Consider the following 16,859-nt stretch of genomic DNA (forward strand, 5'->3'; position numbering starts at 1 on the left):
ATGGCTGCTAGAGGTGCTTCCTGGGGCAGTGCCGCACTGCCATTTAGTGTCTCCACTCTCTGCATGGAGACACTAAACTTTCCTCATAGAGATGCATTGATTCAGTAAATCTTTATGAGGAGATGCTTGTTTTCCAGGGCTGTGTTTAGCTTGTGATGCCTCTTTGACAATATCACCCAATCCAATGCTTTCGTATACGAAAGCATTGCGATTGGCTAGGATCACCACTTTTGATGATGTCGGTCAAGAAGGAAGATCAGGGGCAGAGCTTGCAACAGCTGACAGGAATAAAGGTAAGATTTAACTATTATTGGGAGCAGGAATGTCAGGGGGGTTAGATAGTAAGGTCAATACATGTTTGTGTTCCTGACCCTATAGTTTTCCTTTAATGAATAAACTGAATACTACTACGAGTTTTGGGAAAAGGTGAGTATAGGTGAATACCAGAAAACATTTTCCCCATCCTTTAAATTTATGCTCTTCCCTCACTACTTTTCTTTCTCTTTCTTCACACTTTTCATTTTCTCTTCCCCTCACCCCCTCCCCATTTAAAAATAGGTCTTTCCCCACCTGTCAATTCTTTGGAAGAGACAACTGTGCTGAAGAATTCTGTTCCTTGGAGAGAATGCGAGACCTCCTACATGCAGAATTGTTATCAAATGTATAGATTGGAAGAAAATTCTTATCTGAGATTTTTTTCCCCCCATTTTTTTCTTTCAACAGGAAGACATTGCTCTTAGTGGATACCAGAAGCACGTCTCCTCTTGTGCAGCACCAGCTCCACTCACTGCAGCAGAGCGGGAATTACAGCAAATTAAAATAAATGAGGTGAGTGGCAAGTTAAACATGGATTGCTTACAGGTAACTCCATAAAACTGTACAACAGATTAAACATTACACACGTGCTCCCCAGTGGGTAAAAATATATCAAATAAAATTACCCTTTCTATGAAAATAATGGATTGTAAGAAGATCCCCTTAAGTCTTCTCAATAAAATACAAGCAATACAATCTAGAACTAGAAAAGCTACAATTTCTGGGGAAATTGTGTGAAGTGTTCTTGCCTCCACCAGTAGTTTACAACTGGAGTGGGCGGAGTAACTGTTATTATTTATTTATATAGCACATTTAATTCCAACGTTGTTGCCCAAAGTGCTTCACAGTTACATTAAAACATACATTTATAAAAACATTAGCAGGTGCAAAAGGCCCTGTCTATGACATCACTTGCTGCTCCAGCCTGGCACAGGTCAGAGTATTTTGGCGGTTGCCATCTTCAAACGGTCGTATTTAAAAAAACTATAAATCCTACAGCGAAGAGCTTTATATTGTGAGAATCACAAGACCCAGACCTACATTTTGATGCATAGTATGTCTCTGAAATATTAACAATGAAGGCACAGTCGCAGTTTAGAAATTGCCCTTCAAATTTGAGCTGGCTAGAGTGGAGTTTCAATGAATGTCAATGGAGGGCGTGAGTTGTAAACAAATGGTCATATTGTGAAAACAATCAGGACTATGGACCATGGCTTAGCCGTGGACAATTCTAGTGGCAGCAGGGATAGCTGAACATTTTGATATAAGATTTGTGTAGGTGGGCTTGAAGATGAGGGAGTGGTGGCAGTTTAGAAATCATGTCTTGATTTTTCAGCTTTTGCCAGCTCCCACTCTAGCTTTGAACATTTTGAAATTCATTCCTATGGGACCAATTTTGCCTCGAACGACGATATTCCGTGAACCATTCGGCGAAACGTTCCACAAAGTAATAGCACACCAATCGGGAACAATCCGCACGTTTTGGTATATTTTTGTCTATGTAGTGTAAAAACTGTGGGAGGAGTTAGGGTGGTAAATTTGGCTATAATAAGAATAATAATATATGTGAGATAACATTAAGTGGTCTTGCTATGCAAGAACACTTAAATATAAGAACACACAGAAACCAATAATGGTGTGGTATATTAAAGCACCAAAAGTTGCGCTTGTGGCAAATTTCACTTACAAGATAGTAGTAAGTGGTAGGCGTATAAAAATCTGTGGAATTTGGAGGAGTTTAAATTTCCTCCTTTTCGACCTTAATTGAAAGATTAAGAGGGAGGGACACAAACATAGTGCACCAATAAAATGCCTGGGGCGGAGAGACCAATAAGGCATTTTATTATTGTAACTGTTATTTTTATTGTATTATTTTGTTTATTTTATTTGCTGAATTTGTTCCGGCCACTACAAAGCTTGCCATGAGATTAGAAGGGACCGTGGTACTGGAGAGACTGTGTCTGATATGCTGGATTTTAACTACAATCTTGTGAGTGCAATCTAAAATAAAGAATGTATCATTGATTTTATTGGTGCACTATGTTTGTGTCCCTCCCTCTTAATCTTTCAATAATAGAAGAAATTTGAACTCCTCCAAATTCCACAGATTTTTATACGCCTACCACTTACTACTATCTTGTAAGTGAAATTTGCGAAAAGCGCAACTCTTGGTGCTTTAATATACCACACCATTATTGTTTTCTGTGTGTTCTTATATTTCTAGATTGTATTACTTGTAACTCCATAAAACTGGCAAATATAAGGGATTTAATTTCATTTATTAGCTCTTTGTAGATGGTAATAATTATACAAATGATTTTGCTTCTGCTCATTTTCACCCAGTGAAAGATAATTGGCTTATTCCTTACATTCAACATGATTTGTGTTGTCGATTCTTGTTATTCTAGTGCAATTCTCTCTCTGATGCAATGTATGCCTCCAAAAAAAAATAAAAAAATCATCATTTTGTTTTGATGATCTCTTGTGTTTTTCTCTCCTAGGTAAAAACAGAGATTAGTGTGGAGAGCAAACAACAAACTCTACAAGGACTTTCCTTCCCTCTGAGACCAGAGGCGGAAGAGGCCATCTTGCTCCTAAAGCAGAAAAAAATCAATTATATACAGCTGGTAATGAAGCTTCACTACCTCCATCCACTTAGATCACCAATTTACCGTATAGAATCTCCTTCTGACTTTGCAGACAATCTTCAGTTTTTACCACCGCATTGGGACTACCTTCTTTCGAGTCTTACCTTCCCATTAATCATGTTCTTGTTTTCATATCATTGTTATTTTCTACTGTTCTTCCTCTGTTTCTTTTTCACTATTCCTGCCTCTATGCCACTTCAGAGGCTTTATATTCCATTACCTCGTCCCATCTATGTCTCATTCAACATTATTCTTTTCAGTGAGACTGCACACAGCAACTTCTTTTTATATGTTTATCGTATTGTTATCATTCTTGTAGAGACTGGATTTAGAGAAGGAGACAGTTGATTTGGTGCACACAAAGCATACGGAGATCAGAGACCTTCCATCTAGAATCCCACAAGATACAGCTCGTTATCACTTCTTCCTCTACAAACACTCCCATGAAGGTGACCACTTGGAATCTGTAGGTAAGTCCATGACTCTGTGGTATTGTTAGATGTATTCTACAATCTGCCTTTCGGTCTGTAAGGATCTCTTGTATGAGGGGGATTCTTTGGCTCTATTATCAGGACGCATCTCTGTCTTTCTGCAGTGTTTATTTACTCCATGCCGGGATATAAATGCAGCATCAAAGAGAGAATGCTTTACTCCAGCTGCAAGAACAGACTTCTGGAATCTGTAGAGCAGGCTTTCCAACTGGACATTGCAAAGAAGGTAAACCTCTCCATACCTTTCATCTTGCAAGGTGATTATATAAGACACAGTGACATGTCACAAGATCTGGAATATCATTAAAACTATTTTAAAATAAATGCTTCTCTTATAGAAGCATTGGTTTAAAAAAATAATAATGTGCATTTGAAGTTGCACACTGTGAAGTCACTAGTGGCCTTTCTCATGAAATCAGAAAAACAAACTGTAATTAGGTCATTTTCTGTTGTTAAAACTTAGCAATAAATAAAAGGTATCTTCTTCAGTACCTGTGAGAGGATTTTGCAGACTGAGGACCTCTCTAGACACAAGTTAATGTCTGTGCCCTCTATTGCTGTTGGTGTACATCAATAGAGGTGTGAATAGCACAATTGCATTAAAGGTGTATGTCACTTTTACACCAGTCAGGCCAAAAACTAAAATCATCTTTTCCCTTTGTTAAAGAAATCCACTTTAGTGTAACTTTAACAATGTATGGTGCCTGTTTACATCGGAGTAGTTACAGGGTTAATCCATTCAGCTGGCAAAACAGGAAGTCTGTAAACTACAAGATAAAAGTATATCACTTTCTGCAACACAGCTGACCAAGATGGAGGTACAATGTGTTGTGTTGGCATGACAGATGACCTTTAAAGCACTTCTGTTAAAACACAATGTGATGACATCCACAGTGTTTGGTGCCAAGATGTCAGACAAGGGATTGGAAAATGTAATCTGATTTTTGTTTATTTTCCTTTAGGCTATGTATATTTTAATCATGTGAATTGGGGACATTATAGCAGACATTTATAATCACAATGGTTTTATGGTGCTGTAGTAGCAAACTTGGGACTTGCAGGTCCCATAACCGTATTTGAATATAACAAAGGAGCATCGATATGCAGTAAACATTTAGTCAGAGGACACATGAAGTGGTACATCGTATCAACGTGTGGGTCTTGTGGTCTAGCTTGGTAATCTGGTTTTTGAATCCATATCCAACATTCCATATTAAGCACCAGTCTAGGATAGAACACAGCCATATGTGAACACCCAGATCTGATAGGTAGGCTGGTATGTAGAACCAATGATATTGCTGATGAGCTTAGTTATATCATTATTGGCTCTATTGTTGCAGGAAAAACAATCTTAAATATTTTGTTGGGCAATTGGCACCTTACATAATTATTGTTCTCTAGGTAGTAGTCTATGGAGTCATCAGTCGTGTGTCTATTTTAAGTGGCTTGGCAAAAAAACGTCCCTTGATAGAATTTATTTAATTTAATTTTACATGTCCACATTACCAAATAAAAAATTTAAATTGTATTTATATTCAAATGACAATGATATATGCTGTTCTTCTATAGTCTTGTTCTTGAAACATCAGTACAGCATCAAAATCCCCCTGTACAACTGCTGTCATTTTTTTTTTTTTTTTTTTTCTTACAGGTTGAAATTGAAGATGGTTCTGAACTAACCCCCGAGTTCCTCTATGACGAAGTTCACCCCAAGCAACATGCCTTCAAACAGGCGTTTGCCAAACCAAAAGGACCTGCAGGGAAACGAGGCCAAAAACGCCTTATAAAGGGGCCTGGTGAAAACGGCGAGGACAATTAAATGTAGGACTCACATGTTCCTTGTGGAACTGCCAAGTCATGCCAGAATCGTCTTCTACAATGTGCAAGGGCCGCTTTGGTTCATTTTGCTTTTCTGCCATCATACAAGATGAGTTGGTGCGTGGGACGCCAGGGCAATGCCTGCTTCCTTCTTATTGCTTTTGTTTTCTTGAGTTGTAGCTTTCTTTTTTCTCCTCCCATTTCTCCTTGATAACTAGCATTCTCTTTTCCTGCATCAAACCCAGATTCTTGATATACTTGAACACAAAAGATCCCTCTGTACATACATTTCATTGGCATGTTACTATACACATTTCACACGCAGCCTGTGTGATCTCTTTAATATAGAACAATAGTTGTCAAACCTGCATAAACAATGTTTGGTTCATCAATCCTCAGAGGAGCAACTGTTACAATTACGCGATATGCCCAGAACATAAAATTTAACCCCCACCCCCATCAGAAACATTGACTTCTAATGCTGCCTGGATAATATACTCAATGGTTCATTGGAGTTTGAGGAAAGCCGACATCATGCAGTATTTTAGTCGGTGAGTGAGTTTTGCACAATATAAAGGATTAATAGAAATATTCCTTCCAGGATGGTCAGTGGTGCCTTGCAAAGATTGTAGCTTATTGTAGCTTCCACCAGTGGCAGGAGATGGGTTAATGAAATGCTATTATTTTTTTATTATTAATTGGTGTAATCCCAAGCTCACATAACATGGGACATTATAAGGACTGAATATGATATTTGGGGTTATCCACTAAACTGGGATATTAGGGAGAATTGGGGAAATTGCATTGGGGATTTTACCCCAAAATAGCCAAGTCGTAGAGCTTTTCCAGTTTCATTATTTTTGGCCTGAAATGTGCTGTTTTCTTGCTAATTCTCCACAAGTCCCAGTTTAGTAAGTAAGACGTTTCTTGTTTCTCCTCTGGAATGTTTGCTGCTGGATTTCTTTAATTGCTATTAATGTTATCCTGGACTCTTACGTTTGTTCCTGGTGGTGGTGTACATTCCAAACTCCGTTTATGGAAGATCAGAGTCTGCCTAGGAAATCATGTTCAGTACATTTATCTCCTCCTCTGCTCCTAATTTTCTAAGAAAAAAAAAAAATAATAATAATAAAAGTGATTTACTTTTTTTTCTAGAATATAGTGGCTTTTCTTTAATAAACAGGACCATGAACGGCAAAGGAATGACCACATATTTATGCATTATAATAACAACAACACTGTATGGTGAGATGATAAGCTTAAATACATATAACTAGGTGCTAATACTCCACAGTACTCCCTCAAATACCCAAACAAAATGCAATGTGATAAAAGAGATAGATACACATAAATGTTTTATTAAACCACACAAGGTATAACAAACACACAGCAAAAAATCTTAAATTAAAGTGACAACAATAAGGCAAATAATTTAAACAATGGCAATAACCATAACTTACACAAGCCTATTCTGGCAGAAACACGAGCTCCGGTGTTTGAGAAAGGCAGCCAGAAGGTGCCAAAACGATGGGGATATTAGGGGCTCGTGTTTCTGCCATAATAGGCTTGTGTAAGTTGTGGTTATTGCCATTGTTTCATTTATTTGCCTTATTGTTGTCACTTTAATTTAAGATTTTTTGCTGTGTGTTTGTTATACCTTGTGTGGTTTAATAAAACATTTATGTGTATCTCTTAGGAGCAATCTAGTGTGCAATCTTTTTTTTTTTTTTTTATCACATATTTATCCATGACACAAATCATTACAAAAAGAAAAAATTGTGTTTTTTATTTTAACATAGAATTAACCTGGATTAAGTGTAACCTTCCAGCTCCAATTGTGGCTCAATAGTAGAAGAAGATATGCGACTTCAACTCTGCATCATTTTCTATTCTACTAATAGTCCTTGTAACCACTGTAATTTAAGCTGTATTTATATTTCACATTACCCCTATTACTGGATATGTGGAGTAATTCATGCTCAGTACAGTTAATTCACTCCTACACAAAAATCCACAACGATGTGTAATTGATTTTGAAATCCATTTTAAAAACGCATTGATTGGATGTAGAGAGGAGTGGGCATTGAAAACCTCATTGGGAGTTGCAGTCGATGAGGAATGGACAGGGCAGTAATGGCAGCAGGGAGGAGTGGGAATTGTCTAACAAAGTACCGGTAGTAGTAAACCATTTCCCATTTGTGAAGTAGCAGTTCTCCTTAGATTTCATAGGTCTGGCAGGCTGCAGCAGTATTGGGTCCAAACAAGAGCAATCTGTATAGCACATTTCAAGAAAGATTAATAGATTGTCCTGTTTATATCTCCAGCCCACTAGTTCTTAACCCAGTCATCAAGGAACACCATCTGCACTGGTTTTCTCAGTATTTCCATTGAGACAGAATTTGGAAATACTTGCCGGTTGGTGTGCTTTGAGGATTGGATTAGAAACCACTCCTTTAAAAATTGAGGTTCTGCTGATACAGTCTGACCCATAACTGTAAGGAATTTTGTGTCTGTTTTTTTTTTTCTTCTGAAATGCATCACACAACTGTGACCAGTCAACGTGGCAGTCGGGTCCAGCCCCAACAAATAAACAAGTATTTAAAGAAATGTTACACAGACATATTTTTAACAGTTTAGCAGATATAACACATTCATGCAATGTAGAAATCCGCACATTTATGAAAGAAACCAGGGAAAACACATTGTTCACTTATGAAAGACTTCAGCACACACATGGATTGCGCTTTGTGTTTCGAGTGTTCGTTTAACCCCTTAAGGACACATGTGTGACATGTCATGATTCCCTTTTATTCCAGAAGTTTGGTCCTTAAGGGGTTAAAGCATGGATGTCCAACCTTTTGGCTTCCCCAGGCCACATTGAGCAAATATGAATTGTCTTGGGCAGCACATAAAATATATAATATAATTAATTTATATAATAAAACTTCAAAAGCCCTTTTCTTAATTTTGATATTTAATTTGTTTAATATATAACACTTATATTTGTTATCCTTACGTAGGATTGCCATATTTAAGAATATCAAATTAGGGAGCTATCTACTAAACACACACGTGTATACATATACACATAACCACATATATACACGCACACCCACATAATCACAGACAAATACAATCACATACATACATACATACAATCACATACCTATATACACACAATCGCATACACACACAAATATCACATTCAGACACACATTTAGTAAGGAATGGCTCCACGTTGCTCTGGGACGGCTGGAGTGGATCATATCCCTGGTGGCCAGTGGTTACTGCTGTGATGGGATCACCGTGCTCTTACTCGTACTCTTACAGAGTCCTTATGCATCCAGTAATGATACTGCTGCAAGAATTAAATCATATTCCAGCTGCCGGCCCACTGCAGGACGCGTGAGGGAGCTATGCAAAAAGAACAGAGTAAGTAATGGGCTCCCTCAGCAGCCCGGACGGCGACCAGGCCACGAGTTGGACACGCTTTTTTTTAAGGAATATTTTTTAAAGAAGTATATTGCATATAAATACGTTTGCTGGCTGTTTAGTATTCTAAGTTGATTTACTTGTGAAAATGTCAGAAAGAGGCAAGAGAATCAAAAGGTTCTTGGGCGTTTCATAGAATAATAGAATTGAAATAGTGCACCTAGTTTTGCAGACGGTACAGGAAATTAATGGTGGATTTCTGTGTTTACATTTACAAAGCCACTTGGAATATATTGACTCAATGTTTTATTTGTAATTTAACATTATTGTTTAATCAATACTTTGTTGACCAAAGGATAGGAATATAGCAGCTAAGCACAGTGGAAGGGAAGTTAATAGAACAATATGTATCATCTGTCACACTGCAGGTGTGTTATAAACGCGACTAGTAATTTTCCATTGAAACTAATTTATGTTTCTCTGGGAGTTTATTCTGTTTTAAAGGGACAGTTTAGGCACCATAACAACTTTATCTAAATTAAGTTGTTATAGTGCCAGGAAGTTCCTGGAGTTGGCTCCTCTTAGTGGGTGATACCATTCATGAAACTGGCTTGGAAAAGGTACATTTCTTTTCAAGCCAGTTTAATGAATGGGTATTCACTGATTGACTGAGAGAGTCAGCTGACTGCTCTCAAACCCATCAGTGGCACAGACTTTGGGGTTAAATTGTTCAAAAACTAACCCTTTAAGCTGAGCCAGTGCCAGGGATTTCCTAGCACAATAACAAATACATTTTGACGCATGTCGTGTCCCTTTATTAATGTAAAGGCAAATGAAAAAGACATAGGCTGATTTTGTAAAAAAAAATTTAATTCTTTTTTTTTTTTTATTACATTTGTAAATGAGACAAGGATATGTACAAAAACCGGCATGGCTGGGATATAATAGGAAACAGTATATGATGGTAATATCATTATTATATCATAAACACAGCATGTCTGTTCCTTGCAGTCATATTGCACTCCCCACCCATTCATAAAGCAACCATGTTTCCCTTTTGCTGTAATCATCAATGCCACCAGGTTCTCCTCTGTTTCCAGCCATCCATCTGGCTACAGCTATGTTCTCCATCGGCAGCCATCCATGGCCTTGAGCATTTTGTTCATATTACTTTCTAGACATCTATGCCCATGCAGCCATGTTCTCCTTTCCCAATCATTCATGCCCAATACAACTAACCCCACTTTAAGATGCATTTTTTTAAATGAAATTAGTAAATTGATGATTTTATTTGGTTTCATTTAGTGTTCAATGATTATAGACAAACCATTTTGTATAATGTGAATCCATGCCAGGATTTATCAGGGACAAAATATGCCAAGTGATTTGGGTATAAATAACCCTTGGAAGGCTCTGTATCCTTGATATAGTCTCTGAACATAGACAAAACGCGTAGACTTTCGAATTCTATTTCTCCAGGAACCGGTTAGTGTGCACTGTACCCTTAAGGAAGCCAATGTGTTTGATAACCCAGTGTTGGAATACTGTCCCCACATGTATAATCTCCAGCCTGACTGTCGGTAGCTGCCAGCAGGGCGGTGGTGAGTTGGAGTGGTCAGCCAGTTTTCGTGTCTGGCACACTGAGGCTTCTCTCCTCTAGCTCCTTGCAGCATCTTGGACTTTCAACCCCCATCTGGCTTTGGTCCTTCATCCTTTACATTGAGGAGAGGCCAATACCAGAGTAAGAGAACATCTTCCTGGTGACTAAAACTCATAGAGAGCCATTGGATTCAAACGGTCTCTAGGGTAAGCATCTGATTGGCTGAGCACAGCAATTGTTCTTTGTTAACGAGAAGTTTCACATGTGACTATTTTATTTGGCAGAAGAAAAAAAGGCAACATGTAAAGCACAAAACGTATCTTCAGTCTTAGAGACACACACACACTTAAATACATACATATATATATATATACATACATACATACATACATACATACATACATACATATAATATGTGCTTCACTAATATAAGCACCCTTGGTAAATATAAGGAAAGAAGGCTGAAAATGTGTCTTTATTTAACCTTTTGTTCAAAAATACTCTGCTCTAATGGATAGCAAACAATTGCAAGCACAACACATATTTGTTAAATATATGTGTGGTGCAATTATTGGCACCATTATAAATTTATAAGAGGAAAATATATTTGAAATATATTCCTTTTGATATTTTCATTTTTGTTAGTACACCTGGGGGACTTGGAACAGGAAATTGTTCAACCATGACTTCCTGTTTCACAGGGGTATTAATATGAGGTAACATATAGGCCTAATTAGTCATTCATCACAATGGGCAAGACCAAGGAATATAACTGTGATGTGCAGGAAAAGGTTGTTGAGCTTCACAAAGAGGGAATTGGCTATAAGAAAATAGCAAAAGCATTGAAAATGCCCATATCCACCATCAGGGCAATATTTAAGACGTTCCAGTCAACTGGAAATTTGCATCAACCTGGAAGAGGATGTGTGTCTATATATTCATTAATGCATTGTAAAGAGGATGGTTTGAGTGGCCAAAAAAATTTAAAGAATTACATTTTGAGAATTGCAGAAGTTAGTTGAGTGTTGGGGTCAGAATGTCTCCAAAGCTACAATTCGTCACCTACATCACCACAAGTTGGACTCTATCAAATATCAATAGATATTAAATGAACACCTGACTGCCTCAGCCAGAGAGCTTACAGTCGGCTGTGCTTGGATCTTCCAGCAGGACAATGATCCAAAACATTTATTAAAATGAACATAAAAAATGGTTTACTGACCATAAATTGAAGATATTGCCATGGCCATCCCAGTCCCCTGACGTGGGCCTTACAGAAAACCTCTGGGGTGAACTGAAGAGGAGAGCCCACCAGCATTGACCTCGACATTTAAAGGATCTGAAAAGATTCTGTAGGTTCTATCTCCCAACAACACACGGTGCAATATACTGATTGGACCCAAACTAGGAAGCAGAAAAAGAGATGAAACTGGTAAGAGAGGAACTGGGACCATCGTCTACTGAGTTTTATCACACTCAGCCAACCACATACACAACACAATTATCGAACACATATCTTACTCTCTCAGAGAACTTCGGTGATACATTTATGTTCAGATTTTAAGTCTTATTGCTATGGAGCTTTGAGAAACCCTTAAATATTGTAAATTACTTATAGGTTTAATGCTATAATGTGATACATTCCTACTCTCTGCTCATACTGTAAGGTTTATTGCTGTGGGGCTCTGTGAAACACTCATTCACACTGCACATTACTGTGAGTTTTGTTTTGCTTTTCAACTAATTAAAAGTAATGGGCAGGATTTGGACTCCCTTACACGTTTCAGTTGCTCTTCTATGGTTATCTTGAGACCTTTGCTGCTTACCAATGACTGGCACATACTGAATGTGTGTGATGGGGTGCATGGAAGAAAATGGCCTTGGGGCAACAGAGAGGTAAATCTGACCCGGTTTGGAATGCAGACTAAGAGGTCACATAAGAAGAAAGTTTTCTTATAAAATGTAGTTCTTTTTTTTCAGTCTGTCTGCTGTGACTTGCAGACCCTACCCAATTGTATATGGATAATGGCCAGGAAAATAAATATTACGGTAATTATGAATACATTGTCTCTAAAATAAACTATATACACCAACAAAGTTTGATGGACTTCCTGATGACGTACAATAATTTAATTACTGGAGAAGATTGCTTAGAAAGGAGGGGGACAAAAAGGATGGGCTTAAGGAACTCTGACATCATTGGTCTTTGTTTAGGAACTTAAAGGAAGAGGAAGTATTTACAATTGAGGGAGATGGGGCACTGGAAGCAGGCATTTTCCAAAAACTGTTAAATTGTAACACAGCTAATTTTTTATTTAATGCCAAATCCTGTAAAATGCATAAATGTTGTGTTGGTTTCTCGAGTGCCCTTTATACACTATCACACTTTACAGTCCAAATCCTGTGGGAACCAATAGTTGTTATTTCCTAGGATTTAAGTAGAACCAGTTGTAACAGGAGCTGAAGTGACCAATTGTTGATCTTCTGATAAAGCGTTCTATGCAATGTGGAGGAATGTTTAATAAACACACTGTTACATATTACTCGCTGCAGATCAAGCGTGACTTTAAAATCCAAGCTTTATAGTAACCACTTCCCACTGGCACACATACAACCGTGCCTTCGTTTTTTCCCGGTATTGTGTGCACTGGCTAGTCTCTCAGGTGGGTGTTTGCATGGGGTTGTCTGGGAGATTTCAGAGAAAAATACAATTGTATTCTAAAGTAAAAAAAGAAGCCTATTGTAATAAGTTCCAATAAGTGTTGACATGCCAGTATGTGTTAGTAACATGACACACCAATTCCAGAGCCCTCCAGGTTCCAACTTAATTAGACCTTCCTGTGCCAGGAAACTACAACGCTCCGTTGGCATTTTTGTATTCTGAGCAGGTTAACTACAGGCCTACCAAGAAAGCATGAAAAGATGAAGAGATTACATTCTTAACCCTTTCCTATTGCTGATTTCACGCTCATAAACCCAACACACCATCTTTATTGTGAACAGTGCCCAAGGCAACCATTTTCTGCAAATCTTAGGTTTTAATGAGGTAGCAGGCTTTTTAAAGTGACAGCCTTTTTGTTAAGGCCCTTATCTCTTTTCCAATAAACTTGCAGTAATGTTTTACAAATATATATCTACGGCAAATACATATGTTGAGCAAAGTGTGGAATTTGTGAACTCCTGGGCGTTAATGGCTATAGACCAGTGGTTCTTATTTACATTATTACATTTAGCATAATGACACACTCATCAGTTTTAAGATGACCTATTCTTTAAAACTCAGAGGCCTCTTTCCAATGCTAGAGTGATCTCTATTGTACTTTATAAGGAATTTGAAAGGGAAATGCAAATTTGAGTCCCACTGCCCTTGACCAATACCATTTTTTTCTGTACCTTTGTTAGAAAATGGGTAAGTAGATTTGCAGTTTTACTATAATTTTATGCTGATAGGAGTTGGCTTATATAATATTTCACAGATGGCTCTATGGAGTCTACAGATTCAAAGGCAGCATTGGTCTACAGTACAAGAAGTTGAAGTGGAGATACCATTTATCTGAAGATGGGACCATTCCAGCAGGGCAATAGGTATAGCCTAATAGAAGGTATGCTGTTTAATAACTTTCAATAAAGGAAAGGATAGAAAGAAGACAACACAAGAGTGGAGAAATGGACATATATGTTGTATTCAAAACCCAACTTGGTGGCTAAATCATGATGCTTTTTTATGTATATACATGTTTGTATTCCTAATGCTATAATGTTCCTTTAAGACAGCCATGGAGTTATGGGATGGCTTAGAAGAATTGTATGGAAGTAAAAATCTAAATGAAAGACTTTATCATTTAAACTCTTCAACATGAAGCTGTCTGAAAGAGGAAACCAAGAGAAATTTCTGAATCAAATGTCAGAGTTAATTGATCATTTAGATTCTTTTGAAGAGAAAGTTGATGTAGAAGACAAAGTGATTCTAAATTTTTCAATTCTTCCTGAAAGCTACAATTCATTAATTAATACACTAGAAAAAAGAAAATATCACTCTGTAAAATATGTTACAGCACGTCTTAAGTGCCAGGGCTTGCGAGAGATGCAGATAGAGAGCCTCCAAGTAGACTTGGGCACTGAAGAAATTTTCATTTAATCTGAAAAAAAATGTTTTGTTTTTTTTATCCATTGACTTGGACGAAAATTCAGATGTTATTATTGTTTCAGAGAAACCATTCGTTCATTCGGCGCACTCTCCCAACCCATGTCGCTGTGCTATAGCAATGTATTGAAAAAGACAGAATGCTTCATACGATTGGCTCACTCCAGGGGCATGATCTATACACCAAAACTGCTTCATTAAGCTAAAATTGTTTGAGTTACTATAGTGTCCCTTTATGGTAAGTAAGCAGTGCACTACAATGCAAAAGAAGAAACGAATAAAAAAAAAAAAACAGACAAATTTAATAAATTGTGTTATATATTCACAATTTTTTTTATGTAAAAGTGTCTGTGACCTTTTGATAAATCTCCTCCACAGCATCCCTGGGAATTGTTTTCAAATATTGCCACCTATGCGTTTATACAACACCACACATTTTTTCCAGTAATGACAATACAAGGTCCTTTAATGTGAGATCATTTTTTATTGCAACACCTCAAGAGCAGTGTATCGTTTGACCTGATCCTGTTTAAAATAAGTTGGCAAAACATTTTGTCTGTTCAGGAGACACATTCTCTATATGAAAAAAAAACTATAGGCTGTCAACTTTTGAAATATTGTCATAAAACCTGTGAAAAGAACCTGAAATTCCATGGCAATAGAACGTGAGGAAAGGTGACTGGAATATCCAGTAACAACAGAAAGACTCATACTGAATTTACAAATGAATTACTTTGAGTCCGAATGGTTTAAACAAGAGGCTTTCTTTCACACCCTTCATTTAATAATTGTATTTCCTGCCATTAGGTTCAAATTAAAGTTTAGATGCATACGTGAAGAAGATACAATTTGGCATATACCTAGTATGGGCTTTCTTTATGCCATATTTCCTGCTCCTTGGGTAAATATTTAATGTATGTAGTCAGTAACTATTAGATTAATATACTATTAGGGCCTCGATTTATTATTGTTTGATAAGCTTTTCAGATTGACAAGGACCTACACCTATAAGTGGAGCGCTCAAACACAGATAAATCTTACCAAAACGTAGTCTCATTCAATGGTAAAATATGGGGTACATGTCAAAGTAAAATACAGAAAATACAATATAGTGTAGATGGTACTGAAAAATGGCTTCACAGTGATTATAATGATATCGTGCTGAATATTACACTCACATTTCAAGGAGCCTGTATATAGAAAACACTGGCTCCGTATCAAGGCTTGTGTGCTGTTATGGTAGCACCACCCTCCTACTTCGGCTTGAAGAATTTCTCAGGAACACGAAAAAAAGGGAAGAAAGCAGACCAATGTGTAGACTTATGGTGATAAATGACACAGGTATGTGTTCAATAAATGGGGTGCTCACCTGGTCCTGAGCCTACGAATCCCGGCTCTAGGTGTGTAGGTTTTGTGCCAATTTGAATGGGGATGGCACTTCCCCTGTGAGGATTCCTTGGAGGCTCCAAAAAGGACTTGGATGAGGTTTTGAATGAAAATGGTGAATTTATTGGTTTAAAATAAACATAAAAACAAAGATGATAAAAGTCCTCAAATAAAAGTCCTTTAAAAATGGCCAATACGCGTTTCACTCTCAAATAGAGCTTCTTCAGTCAGCTGGAGCCAGTGTTTTCTATATACAGGCTCCTTGAAATGTGAGTGTAATATTCAGCACGATATCATTATAATCACTGTGAAGCCATTTTTCAGTACCATCTACACTATATTGTATTTTCTGTATTTTACTTTGACATGTACCCCATATTTTACCATTGAATGACAGTTGCCAACCAACTGGGGACAGTTGCCAACCAACTTGTGACATGAGGCCTGGGGCCCGTCGAGCGGGAGAGGTGGCCGATCTCCCAGTCCGGCGCCACGGGATGCCGACACATCACGAGAGGGAGCCCCATTACTCCCGCCCCCTGGACCGTCGGGGGTGATCGCGGTCCATACCAGGGAGGCGAACCTGGTACAGAGAGAGTGCAAGGGGGAACAGCGCCGACATGCATGCTACACGACGCGACACCCAACATGGCGGATGCCTCATGTCTCCCCGAGCCTACAGACCCACAACAAGGGGTCCTACAGAGGCTGAAAGCAATCTTTGCCAACTTCTGGCGCAAACTGGAGGCCAGAACGCAACCGCTCATCTCCACACAGGCAAGCAGCCTCCCTGCGAAGACACTGCCTCCAACCAGAAAGAAGGCTCAGCAGGGCATACTTGCAGGACAGTCCTCACTAACACGGCTGGCAAAGCTACAACGACCCCAGCGCAAGAGGGCGAAAACAGACAGGAGACACCACAACAGACGCAGGGCACCGCGGAGAGTCAAAACCCGCCAGACCCGTTCAACCTGCCCGACAACGCTGAGGTACAGATCACTGCAGAATTCAGCCCCAAGGCGGAC

At 38.3% G+C, this 16,859-nt stretch overlaps 1 protein-coding gene across 1 annotated transcript in view; it reads left to right on the plus strand.

Annotated features, from left to right (window-relative positions):
• TWF2 (twinfilin actin binding protein 2) overlaps nt 1-6,471 on the plus strand; it is a 33,989-nt gene extending 27,518 nt beyond the window's left edge. The window contains exons 5-9 of the mRNA XM_063426640.1: nt 724-828; nt 2,817-2,942; nt 3,283-3,433; nt 3,559-3,680; nt 5,106-6,471. Of these exons, the coding sequence (XP_063282710.1) occupies nt 724-828; nt 2,817-2,942; nt 3,283-3,433; nt 3,559-3,680; nt 5,106-5,273 (672 nt within the window). The 3' untranslated portion in view covers nt 5,274-6,471. The remainder of the gene's footprint in view (nt 1-723; nt 829-2,816; nt 2,943-3,282; nt 3,434-3,558; nt 3,681-5,105) is intronic.
• The last annotated feature ends 10,388 nt before the right edge of the window (nt 6,472-16,859 follow it).

Source organism: Pelobates fuscus, chromosome 7 (genome assembly GCF_036172605.1).
Source record: "Pelobates fuscus isolate aPelFus1 chromosome 7, aPelFus1.pri, whole genome shotgun sequence".
Lineage (NCBI taxonomy): Eukaryota > Metazoa > Chordata > Amphibia > Anura > Pelobatidae > Pelobates > Pelobates fuscus.